This window comes from Sprattus sprattus (genome assembly GCF_963457725.1).
Source record: "Sprattus sprattus genome assembly, chromosome: 7".
NCBI classification, from domain to species: domain Eukaryota; kingdom Metazoa; phylum Chordata; class Actinopteri; order Clupeiformes; family Clupeidae; genus Sprattus; species Sprattus sprattus.
The window spans coordinates 21,088,330-21,101,971 of NC_137926.1; the positions used below are offsets into that span (position 1 = coordinate 21,088,330).

Here is a 13,642-nt window from a genome sequence, read left to right on the forward strand (position 1 = left end):
CACACTTCTTTTCAATCCCTCTGAATATCCGATTTTCTTTGGGTGACATCCCTCACTAACGAAGTGAATCATGGGCAGATCCTCACACCGCAGAGGAGACGGAGCACGCATCAGCTCTCTTGTATCTTCACGTGTGTTAGTGCACATACACCCTGCTTTTCCCACGTGCTGCTAGTCACGCTTTATTGTGACCAGCCAGGCAGAACAGCGTCCGCTAGACCCAGCCAGCGCGGGGTGTCAGCAAGACACTTGGTTGCATTTACATGAGGTGCCTGCAGCAAAGCGGGGACCGCTGAGGATGATGGGACACGGTACATTGGGCACATAATGAGTGGCAAGGCTGAGTGTTGTCCTTAAGCGGGACATTTTGAATTGGGTGGGTGGGGTGGTTCTTTGTTACTGATGTTGCCTGTCCTCATGTGTTGAAACAACGCCTGCTGTCAGGACTGAGAAATAGGATGGTATGAGAATCACTGGGCTTTGGTTGGTGGAGGTGCCATACCCATGGTCATATTAAGTCCCCACTGGAGCAGAAAGAAACTGTCACACTCGGGTGAGCTCTCTGTGAATGAAATGTGCCAACGGTGAGGCCCTGTTCTTTGCATGTTTTCGCCCACAGCAGAGATCTAGAGACTCCATGTGAGTCAGTTGATTGCAATGATGTTCATATTCCCGTGGTCATGTCCTCATAAACCACACATATGTGTCATCTTTGTTTTAACCCAGACCTCACCTCATTACAGCAACAACAGCGTAAACTTGTATGGGAGAGATAAAGGAGTCACCGCTAGGTCAGCAGATGTACTACATGTGTTTTTTTTTTCACTCTGCATTTTTCAGTGAACAGCTGACAAGCGGGCAAACACAATGTTATCATGCGTTTCCCCAGCCTGCTCTCAGCTCCTCCGTGCCAGTGATTTCAACTGATTTGACATTTTGTGGCGGTCTGTGGACTGGAATGGAATGTGGTGGTCTCTTTTTGTGTGTGAGTGTTTTTTCTCCTTGTCCTATCTTTAGGTATATTTCTTTTTCTTCTTTTTTTCTTTTCACTCTCAACAACAGTCCATTTTGGGAGATAACAGCTAGTCCTGAAACAGCCACATGCTAAATAATTCACAATGGTAATAAATATTGCACATTCACTGCAACTAAGAAAAAAGTAAATATGAGGAGGGGGATATCTCACTCAATATTTTAAATAATACCTGGTATTCAATAGGCTTATGAAGTCTTCATTTCCTGTCCTTACCAACATCATTATTGTCCTTGAAGATAAATTGACCAAGTAGCTCTTTCTCTCTTTATCTGAATTGTTGGGACATTCCTACACTTCCTGTTAAAATTATCAATGGTGTCCAAGGCTGTATAGTGGGTTTCCTTAAAAACATTAACAATTACTAATAATCAATTTTTTCATTCCAAGATATACAATATTAAAAGGCTTTTAGGTAAATATACTGGATAAATTAAAAAAAGAGGAGGTAGCAAAAAGAGCTATGTAGTTACATAGCAAATATTTGGTGCTATGCTATTCTTTCCAGATAACTCAAATCACCACTTAATTGATGTGGTATAATATGGTACAATCTCACAAGATGAGATCTCTAGAAGACTGGAAAGTGCTCCAGCAAGGATACCACAAGTGCTCCAACAAGGACAACGACACTGGAAATCCATTGTGCTGCAGCTTGATAAACGTAACATAGCGAGACTCTAAATGTCAACAAAATCAATTATAAAAGTTCAAGGAAACACAGGGTGCTTAAGGAAATATTACTTCAAAAACATACAAAGCAATTCTACATACTTTACACCCACCTTCATTCAAACTCACTGTGTTATGATATAGCACACGCTACTGCAACCCTTGCCAGATTTGCCAGTATTGGAAATGTCGGTGTAAATGTTAAAAATAAAAAGGTAAAAGCAGTAAAGTTTTTTCACACTTGGCAAAATACTGCTACTACAACTGATTTAAATCAGATTAAATGACCACTACTGCTTACCATGGCTACTACTTCCCGCTAACACCAGCCATAATGGTACATTTGTGATGATGCAACATATTTCTTTTCTCTATAGGTCAACTGCTTAAACATGGGTTTTATTCCTAATGAGTACACATGCATACATTTAAATGTACTGTAAGTTTTTCGCTGCCCAGCCAAGTTTGCCTAAATGAGATGTGCGCTCACAGACAAACTTTGTTGGACATGGTTGAGTAGGTCAAGCGGCACTCTGAAAACAGACAAACCCATGTGGGATGACAGCAAGCTTTCAGCTTAGTAAACAGAGATATAACGAGCTTTCCATGATCACTGCCAAATTCTCAAGCCTGGATAGGAACCAGAAGTGCTTGCAGATAAACAGACGTGGGCAGGGCTGGGAATTAGCACTGCATCAATTAATCACTGACTTCAATATACACAAGGACACATAGCAAAACTGACCTTCTCTGACACTCTCAAGGTCTTAGCTGATAAGTGAGCAGAAACACATAAACTGTTATTCATGCTTTTTCAAGGCTGCAAAAACATTGCTTGCTTGGTGTGTCACTGTGCTATGACTGCTTTGCTTACACAGAGACATGCCGACGAGCAGACCACTTGGGACAACCTGAAGACTGATGCAGAAGGTCGTCAAGGGCAAGTGTTGAAAAGGTGTAGGTGCTTTAATGGCTTCAACCTTGAAATACCCCCTGGGGTAAAAATGTGCAATTAAAGACGCAGGTTTCCTTCACAAAGACAGGAAAGTAAAAGAAAGCATAAAGGTGAAGTAATTATATCACCCAGGAGGATATTGAGACGCATTAGTTAGCCTCAAGAATTTTCCTCCTTCCTTGGTGTTGTGTTGATGAAATTAGCAGAATTTTCATACAAGAGCTGTGACAGACCATCAATACAACTAGGGATGTGCTATAGGCTGCCTTGCCAAGGCTCTTTGGTAATTCTTAAAGTTACCCGGTTTCAAGGCCGGGTGGGGTGACAAAGCGCTCCTTTTACTATGCATGGCATGGTGTCAGAGGTGGGATGATGCCATGGGGCCCAGTGTCTTAATAGAGTGTGTAGGACACCAGTGGTGGGTGAGGTAATACGTCCATGGGGAACCCTGTTATGATGAGGCATGATGTTTTTGGAGCTCTGATAATCCGCCTTAAATAAACCATAGCCACACAGATCATCTTCTCATTTCAGCTGACTGCATTAACGCCTGCTCTCAAAAACAGGCTTTATGCATGCCTAAGGGTCCAGTGGTGTGATTGGGCCACGTATCCAGGAGCAGGTCCTTAGTGCTCTCATCCAAGCTCCACTGGCACATCACTCATTGACAGTAGTACTGATAATTATAATGCGAGTCACTTACACACGTAGCACTTAATAATACATTATTAAAAATGTCATTCAACAGGGAGAGCAGAGAGTCCATGGCACTGTCCATCCGCTTTCTTTTCCAACTGGGTTAATTGTTAGCCCTCTATGACGGATCGGCTGACATGTGAGGCTCTGATGTCTGTGATAAGAGGTAGAGAGTGATTAACATGGTTGTTTACTCTCTTCATTAGCCTCCCCTGGCCTCTCAGGCTGTCCCTTTTTTGCATTACCTGGAGAGGCAGCTGACCACTGCTCTCAGAAATACACAGCCTTGAATAGCACCAGTGGCCTCACCTCTGAACACCCTGAGAGGAGGAGTGAGGCTCTTATGAGTACATGAGTTTATAGTCTTCTGGAGTTTGCAACTGGCTTTACAGTTTTAGTTGAAGTAATTTAGGTTGTCTAGAGGGAGCTTTTTTTGGAGCTTCGCCTTCAAGTTGTTTTCAGAATTTGTTAAACATTAATAGTTTGTTAAACATGTGAATACTGCAAGGCAGCATTCTAAACAAAAACAAATGTGGGTAATGGTGGGTCAGATTGAAAAAGCATTTTCCAGCAACCATTCAGGTTAAATAATGTGCCCATGTGTATGGTTCAGGTGGTGAAATTCAACAGATGCAGTACACATAACAACATGAAGATATACATGTGATCCTTTTAAATACAATATTGATATAGATTGTTCTCAAGAACATACTGGTTTACCATGCTATTTCAAGGCCTTCTTATCTGACAACCATTTTAGAAACATTAATGACCTAAAACACATGAGCTTTTCAATTCTTGTAACAATCACTTTATTATGTTGAGGAAGTAAAGGCTGTTCAATTCTTATGTACAAAAACAAAGTATAAAGTAAGAAACCCATTGGGTTCACAATGACAAATGCATGAACAACAATGTGTCATTCTATTACATTTCAACTATAAACATTATGCATGTTCTGCATACTTTGGTATGAATTCCAGCTTTTAAATTCATACAAGACCTAAACATTCGTGTGAATGGAGTGTTTTCCCTTTTAAATGAGAAACATACAGAACCCCCGACACCTTTGAGTTCACCCACAGAACATTAAAGTGCCTTCACAGTTGTGTATGTATTGAAAGAACAACATTAAAGTGCACTCACAGTTGTGTAGTCAAAAAACAACTCCTCGGTGTGACTGGTGTCTAAAATTCTTTTCAGTGTTAAAGTATATTCAATACATTCTTTGCATAAATCCAACCCAGGTTTGCTAAACTCAAGACCTGCATCAACATGTTACATTTGGCACATTAAAGACATGACGGCAGATATTCTTTCAAGGTGCACATTGGTACAGTCCGATTAGAATTAAGGCACTGTTTACACAAGAACATAATATAAAAAATAAAAAACCCAATCCAGATCCAGCAATCTGCAGACATTAAGGCACTATGCTCTCCACATAAACACTTCCCTTCTGTTTGTCCTTAGACAGTAAAGTCAGAAAACATAATGCAAAACCATCACAGCCAGGTTCATATGGAAATCACACCTCTCATAGTTAAGTTCGGAACACTGAAAGTGTACCGTTGTGCATTTTAAAGTGCCTTATTCTAATAAGTCTAATTTCCATTGTCTAATGCATTTATGTGAAATTATGATTAAGACCATAGTACAGTGATCACTCATCAGGCCAAGAAGAGTACACCGTGGCCTTACAAACTCAGGGTTCAGGAACTGTTCATGAAAGGCACACTGTAAATATTGACTTCCAATGACCCAGTATTTAGATGCTCAATCAAACTTCGCCTTGCTGTGGGTGTGGATCCACCTGAGAAAGGAAGAGAGTAGTGGGGAGAGGGAGAGAGATAGTGAATTAAACAAGGAGTCGATGTACTTCCTGAAAGGAATCAATATATTAAAACCCTATGAAGGCATGGCAAGATGACTGACCTCAGAATATAAAGGAGGGGGTTGAAATCTGAACTCCTGGACGTAGGCGAAGGCCGGCCTCCCCAACTGCCTTTCCAGCTCCTCAGACTGGTGGGAGGAGGGTCTGTAAAGATCAAACTCCGCCTCCGTCACAACGTCTGCATAGTTAGGTGGGGCTGGATGAGGTGGAAAAACATTGTTTAGGTTGGCAAATACTGAAAAGAAGCCACTTAAACAGCCTCTTCAGGATTTAGCCTTATTTAAATTTAGCCACAAATTCACTCAAATTCAAAGATTTCCCGCAATTGCAATTGTGGGCAGTCATGGAACTTCTGCATTATTCGCGATTTATATAATCAAAATCAGGGATGCTCCGATCTGATCGGCGCCGATCGTAATTGGCAGATATTCCCTTTATCGGTATCGATCGGGGTTCTCAAAACAGCCGATCAAACATGACTGATCAGATTACTTAAAATCTGCGAGAACTACGGTCAAAGACATTTCAATAAAATGCTAGAGACAGGCATTTCAGGTCGCCACTGGTAGAAAATGATTCTTAAAAAAAAAAAAAGCTTGTGATTGGCTGTCACTCCATGTTATTACATTTCATTGGCCCCCGTTTTCAGATGTACCTGCGAGTTTCCGTGTCTTTCAAACGTAAACATGAAGAGGTCACGGCGAAGTGTAGCCTGGGACCATTTTGATTTAAAACAGTTACTTAGTTCATTGACAAAACTGCGAAGCTGTGTATAAGTACAACTCGGCCACAACTCAAATGATGTACCACTGTCAACGCACATCCGACCCTGGTTAGTGACAGTACACAACTAAGTGAGTATTAAACATTTGGAACCAACCGTATTTATCAGCACTGTTGGAAATAGCTTGCCATCCTACCAGCCTCCATCACTTAGCTTACCATGGCTAAGTTAGCATCCCTGCCTAACCTAGGTTTGCTTGCGAACTTGGCTTGAAGGATTCCGAAAGGTAGCCAAGCTAGCTAACTGGTTGTTTTGTAAACATGTGCTTTAGCAGTTAGTTACTAGTTTGCAATACCTTCCAGGGTTATTGTTTCTGGTTACAAAACCAGGGAATGATGTAGCTTGAAATTGGCACTGGTCAGTTTGTTAAGAATCATCTTAAAAGTTGTCGCTTACAATCAGCTGTTATTCTAAGCTCCTGGACTTGTAGGTTTAACTATTAATATTTTCTTTACCAGTGAATTGAATGGCTTGTCGATCACACTGTTACTGGCTGTTTTAATGGAGCTTTGTTAATAAGCCTAATTCATTGTTAAGTAGGCTAAACTCTGTCTCAGCCTCTTTCTCAAGGGAAAAAAACCAGAGTAAGTTGTGTTTATGAGCACAGGCTTCTAGTTGTCAGCTCCGCTGCTTAAGAGTACAGCAGCGCATATTTTCAGTGTAACCATTAAACGGATCCGGTTTAACTGCCACAAGAGTTGTCAATCTTGTAATAGATCTCATTGAGGAACACGCTGTGTTTTCTCTTTTTCACTGCATTTTTATATAGCCTATAAATAGTGAATTTTTAATATAACATTTTTAATGATTAATCGAAAATCGATCGTTAATTCTCCCTACGATCGATTAAGACAATTTAATCGAATGCCCATCCCTAATCAGAAGTAAGGTTTGAATACTCTAGTATGCCACCTCTGTGAGTGGGTGAGAAGTATGTGAGAGTTAGTGAGTTAGACACTATACAGAAAGATAAGTTTTGGTTTTTTGTTTAATTGCTGACTTCCTGTGCACCTTGAATCTTTATTCGGTCTGTTATCTCCTCCTAAATGCAGACAAATCGACTTGAAACATATTGGATATTTGGCTATAGCCTGTTTATGTTGCAGAACAGTTTGTATTATTATTTTTCCACAGGAAAGCTACTGTTAAGCTCCAAGTTCTATTGAGAGCGTCTAGAGAGTGGAGTGTTGCGCTTCTATTGTCGTGATTTTCATTTAAAGATTTATATTTTTATTAATTTTTATTATTTACACATTTTATAGTAAGTGAGATATCTTCTACACTGGAATGTTACACGTTCCCTGCAATACAGTGGATGGTTGTCAATTCATGATACTCTCTCGTCTTGTTATTTAAATACTTAAAATACAATACCAATGTTGTTAAGAATAATTAATTTCATAAATAATGCTACACAATAAATAGAATGCGTCAATCGACATCGGTGATCGGTATTATCGGATCGGCAGATACTGATTTCAGTGGTCGGTGATCGGTGATCAGCACCAAAAAACCTGATCGGAGCATCTCTAATCAAAATCACTGCAATTAATACTGCAAATTTTGAGAATTCCTACAGCAAACACAACAAACTCTTCCAAGATCCTGGTGGAATCATAGTTTTTTTTAGGAATTCCTGCAACTTTTGCTAACTCCCGCAGCAAATCCAGGCACTTTTGGCCACAACAATCACGACAAATCCCTTGCAAGATCTTGGAGGGGCTTGTAGAACCTGATAATGTAATAATTTCCCGATAATGTAATAACTCCCGATAATGTAATACAAATTCCTTTATAAGTCCCTAAAACATGTAATAAAACCTGATAATGTAATAATACCCCGATAATGTAATAAAGTGCAGGTTAGCCTCAATTTTGCAGAACCTGATAATGTAATAATTACCTGATATTGTAATAACTTTGGTTGGTGCTGTAGCATCAGGTCTCCAGTTTCAGAGGTCCAAACAGTCACACTGTTTGGGCACTGTAAATCATGCAATAATGGCAAGCAATCATGAGGGGGCCTATTAGCCTAGAAATCTAGACGCCCCTTGCGGCAGCAAATTTTATTTGCAGCCAGGGACCATCTGGTCAACTGTCGTTGTTTTGTGCGGCTGAAAATCCAAACTGTACCAGGCCAATCAAATCGTCTTTTGTCATTCGGCAGTCGCTCGGATTGGTTGTAGCGCCATTCCTATTGCGTGGCATTGCGTGCAGAGGCAACTTAACAGACAACCGTTAATCCCGCCCACACTGAAAATCGTGTTGTGCCAGACCCTTGTACAGCTTCTTGCTGTACAGGTTTGGCTTGCGAGGCTAAAGGCCTATACCATTGGGATCAAAATATGAGCAAAACAATAGTTGGTGGTTGTCTACACAGCATCACTACTTGGTCTGAATAACTGGTGTCCCAACATTTCAGCACTGACCAAAGTTTTTACAATATCAGGAATTTATTACATTATCAGGTTCTGCAAAATTGAGGCTAACCTGATAATGTAATAACTTCCAATTAATGTAACATTTTATTACATTATTGGTATGGCGATTGTTACATTATTGGGAAATGCACTTTATTACATTATTGGGATATTATTACATTATCAGGTTTTATTACATCTTTTAGGGACTTATGAGGCATTTTTTATTACATTATCAGGGTTATTACGTTATCAGGAAATTATTACATTATCAGGTTCTACAGGGCTGCTTAAACAGCCAAACAAAATAAAACTTTAACAAAAATCTTTTTTGATGTAACCAGTTCAATGAATGCAGCGCAGCAAAGGCCACATTCACTCATGACAACACTCTAAGAGCATCTCATCTGAGTTATACTTGCCAGAACTGTTTTGCTCTCCCACCTCTCCTGAACTGTGTGCAGACAAGTGTCACAAAGCCTAATCGTGATTTACCTTTTTTCCACTAATAGGCTAATTTAGACTGCAATAGTGACTGGATCATAAAGAAGACAGTAACCCTTGTGAAACCATGGGTGCGATAAAAGCTAGAACACGAGTCTGTGGCACAAAAACGTTAGGCATTAGTGGAACTCTGGTTACCTTCTCGCGCTACAAAGCATGAAGCCTTCAACCGGTATGTGTACTCTGTAACCTAGGTTAGTGATTTCCCTTTCTTGAATAGCAGGAAGTCCATTATCAATGACAAGACTCTTGAGACATGACACCCTGGCAGTTATGATGAATGCTGACCTGATGACCTGCCTTGTCATGTGAACTGCACTAAGGAGAAGTCCAAAGAGGAGCCAAGTGAACTCTACAGCCTTTAAAAAGGAAATTATTCACAGAAACTGCTCACACTAACCCTATTTTACTATAACAAGGTCACCTACTACATAAAAATAATTGGTTTGTGATATCAGAAAAACTATATATCCCCATAGGAAAGTAGTTGAGAGTGTGATATTGTGTGTGTGCATATGTGTGTGTGTGTGTGTGTGTGTGTGTGTGTGTGTGTGTGTGTGCGCGTATGTGAGTGTGTTTGTGTGTGTGCGCCCTCACCTTCAGGCAGGTCTGGGAGAGCGAGTGTGAGCCAGCTCATGTCCATGCTGAACTGGCTGCTCATGCTGGAGCTGCGGCTCCCTAACCCATTGAAAGGGATGGTGCCGATCACTACGGGCAGCTCCACTTTCAGCTTCCTGGCCCCTGGGATCTGAATGATTACCTTAGCAAAGCAAGAGAGAGATAAAAATGTCAGTGTGTAATTGAATCCCCCCTCTATTATCAAATATGATCTAAAACCTATAGCATAAATATTTATGTAATGTTGTCCGGGACTACTAGAGGTCCTCTGTAAAATCTGAAATTACAGCCGTCATTTTGTAAAACTGGCGAGAACATGTTGTCATGCTTCACTTGCTAAGTAGTCTACCTGATATACCCCAAAAAATGTGATTACTGCACATGGGAACATTTACAAGACAGGGAGATAAGGAGTTCCCTTACTGCGAGGGAGTAGTCCACTCTGATGATGGAGGAGTTCAGGACAGAGGGAGAGATGGGCGGGATCTTCAGTGTTTTTCCGTTCCAGACGTCGGAGCTGCCGGAGGGGATGTGGTTTCCTCTCACACTCGCCACCACCTGCCTGCAGCTTCTGGTCTTCCCGCCGGCCAGGTAGGTTTGCGTCTGACAGATGACCGCTTTCGGCACGATCAGACGAGACGAGCAGTTCTCAATCTCTGCATATATGGGGATGGACTCTCCTGTGGAGATTGAGGCAAGAATGCACACACACTGTGTTAGGTTGGAGGGCTGCCAGTCTGGTTATGGAAAAATTCATCCAGTTGCGGAAAGTTTAACAAGGGTTTAATACAATGATTCATCTGAACAACAGCATTTTTATGTCACAATGGCTGTTTGTGGCTCACATTTTGTGTTGTGTAACAGTTCTAGGGAACATTCATGGTGGTTGCGCTTACCATTGCAGTAACCCTTCCGCTCGATGTTCACTCTCAGTGAGATAGGCCCAGACGTGAAAATCCAGGTGCCAATCATTTTTTCACCATTTTTCGAAACCGGACACTGTAAGTGGCAAAGGCACAAAAGGTAATAAACAACATGAACAAGCCATCTTCTTAACACTTAACACAGCCTCTTTCTCATAATCTATATTTCCTTTCATACTCACCAGGTAAGTGAGCATGTTTACAGATACATCCATCTATGTAACTAACAACTTGATGTTTTTCTAAATGATATCACAATATAATGACAGTCGTTCATCAAAGTTGCTGTTTAACTTTTCAAACGTTTAACAGCAGTTGCAAATTAACAAGCTCTAGAGTTCCTCTTTTTGTGATTGGCAACTTATAAAGCCTACTGGTTATGTCTATTTCTGAGTGAATATCTATGAAGGCCCACCACATCAGGAGTTGTTTTAGTCCATTATGAATCCAAACTTAGTGATTTTTGTTCAAATGCATTTGTGTGAAGTACTTGTGATATTTTTGGAGCTCTGATAATCTGATTGTGTGCCTTAAATAAACCACACAAATCAACGTATCATTTAAGCTGTTGCTTTTCAATAATGCTTACTGTGTGAAGTACTTGTGATATTTTTGGAGCTCTGATAATCTGATTGTGTGCCTTAAATAAACCACACAAATCAACGTATCATTTAAGCTGTTGCTTTTCAATAATGCTTACTGCATTAACACCTGGTCAGCTCAGTCAATTAAATTATACCCCTGCCTGTGACAAAAGTGCACATTTTGTCAACAACACACATATGCAATATAATACACCACAGCAGCCATACAACAATTCCCATCTCTCACCAGCAGCAGTGGGGAATTCACATCAACATGAGCAATGACTGGGAAAACTCTGCTGACAATTTGATTGTGATATGGAGGCCTCTGCAACACAGCAGTCATCCAGTACTTTACACTTCCATACTTCCCAGAGAAAGAGGACACTAGGGGTCTGGAGGGACACAAAACAGAAGTTAGAGGCTATGACACAGTAATGCAGGGCAGAGGGAAGGGCTGTGGAGAATAACCCCTGTGCACACATACACCGAACACAACACAGTTTATATATAACTTTAATCTAATCAATAATTTACTGTACCCCACACAAAGTCTTTGATCCCATATGATAAGGAGCTGCTACCATACCCTTACTTACCTCGTAGGCAACTCAAATTGAAAGGGAATCTCATGGCGCCCTGCACTGAGACTGATCCAGCTTTCTGAATCTGCGTCAACAGAAGGATCTTTTATCAAAAATCATGCATGACAAGACATCCAACTAAAATGTGTCGTGAATACTGCATTTCTAGCACTATTCGGTTATAGTATACTATACAGAAGGAACAGTAACAGTCTGTGGATTTTGGTTAAGGACTTGCAAATATACTGTACTATACTATAGTATAGTATAGTATATTGCAAATACTATAGTATAGTACAGTATATTTGCAAGTCCTTAACCAAAATCCACAGACTGTTACTTTTTAAGTCTAGCAGCGTAGGGCATGATGTGACACAGATCATTAAGATACTTGAGAGTTCAACTGTCAAGGAGGCAAGTGTAAATATACTAAAAGGTGAAAACCTCTCACAAGAAAACAGTGACTACATAACAATACATATACCTGTTGGTTCAAAAATAGTCTTGGCAATTGAGAGGCATTCAATCTCCTCCTTGACATGTTGGGACAAAGGGGGTCTTGCAGATGATCGCAATGATTCTCGTTGACGTCCATCATTCCAACAAACCTTGGCAAGTCCACTGACTTCTAGCTTGATGCCTTTGATATTTGTCACTGTAGACACCTCAACCAGTACATATCCAGATACAGCTTCGCCGGCACAGTATCCACTCTTCTGTTCATTACTCAAGAAAATGCCCAGTGTTTTCACTTTATCTTGCATGATGAAACACTGACTATAAACCAAGGAAACATAATGTACCATCAGGATATTACACACGAAGCAAACAATAAAATCACGTGTCTGGCATTGAACTGACGAGGGAATCTTTGTTAGCTAAAGAGCAATTAGCTCAGCCACACGACCTAAATAAATCAATTACGTAGCAAAAACAATAGAAGTATACAAACCTAACATATTGTGTGGTTTGTATGTTGCAAAGAACCAAGTGAGTTCTAGCATGCTGTCATTTCAAAACGTTGCATGTAAGCAATGGCTATAATCTATCAGTAGTTTAATAACTTTAGTGAGAGCTTGATTACCTTGACTCGCTGTTTTCTGGAGACTGTCTAGTACTTTATGAGTAACAAATGTTTTCAAAGACATATGCCAGCTGTGCTGAATGTACTAATTGACCATTAACATGCCCGCGGATTTTCGTGAAGTTACCACAGCACATTTCCCTCATTCTGGAACACCCTCCTGCTACGCTGAGACAAACAGGAAATAGAATACCCACACGCTGAGATGATGATTGGTCAATGGCATGAGAGCCCAACCCATGGGTTGTACATTGAACAATAGTAGTAAAATGATTGAACGAAACCGTGTGGATCTCCATGACGACACGAGCACATGCCCAAACGATGTGGTATTTACCAATATGCGTGATACAAACAGTTCCTCCAATCAGAGACGAGTGATTGCACGTGAACAGCTGAACAAGTTGCAAATATGTGACACATGGATGGCTACCTGATATGTTGTCCTACTCCACGTGGACAGCTGATGCACAAAAAGCAACATTCGAGCTCGGTCCTAGGTTTCCATGGAGATATGGATGCATGGGGACGGCCTTGGTAAGCTAAGGTGTGTTGTGCCGATGTGATTACTACCTAAATGTGGACACATGGAACTACCAAATACAGAAAAAATTAAGAGACCACTTCAAAATTATCAGTTTATCTGGTTTTACTATTTATTGGTATGTGTTAAAGTAAAATGTACATTTTTGTTTTATTCTATAACCTACTGGCAACATTCCTACCAAATTTCAAATAAAAATATTGTCATTTAGATCATTTATTTGCAGAAAAATTACATTTGGTCAAAATAGCAAAAAAGATGCAGTGTCTTCAGATCTCGAATAATGCAAAGAAAACAAGCTCATATTCATTTTTAAACTACACAATACTAATGCTTTAACTCAGGAA

General features: G+C 40.4%; 1 protein-coding gene across 1 annotated transcript; it reads right to left on the bottom strand.

Moving 5' to 3' along the window:
• Positions 1 to 5,064: 5,064 nt before the first annotated feature.
• Positions 5,065 to 12,431, bottom strand: LOC308368580 (arrestin domain-containing protein 4-like; the record flags this gene model as incomplete). Its single annotated transcript, XM_080842780.1, has 8 exons — positions 5,065 to 5,169; positions 5,292 to 5,446; positions 9,556 to 9,718; positions 10,000 to 10,256; positions 10,473 to 10,575; positions 11,331 to 11,478; positions 11,683 to 11,752; positions 12,152 to 12,431. The coding sequence occupies 8 exons, from the start codon at positions 12,429 to 12,431 to the stop codon at positions 5,137 to 5,139; spliced, it is 1,209 nt and encodes a 402-aa protein (XP_080698906.1). The 3' UTR covers positions 5,065 to 5,136.
• Between the last annotated feature and the right edge of the window lie 1,211 nt (positions 12,432 to 13,642).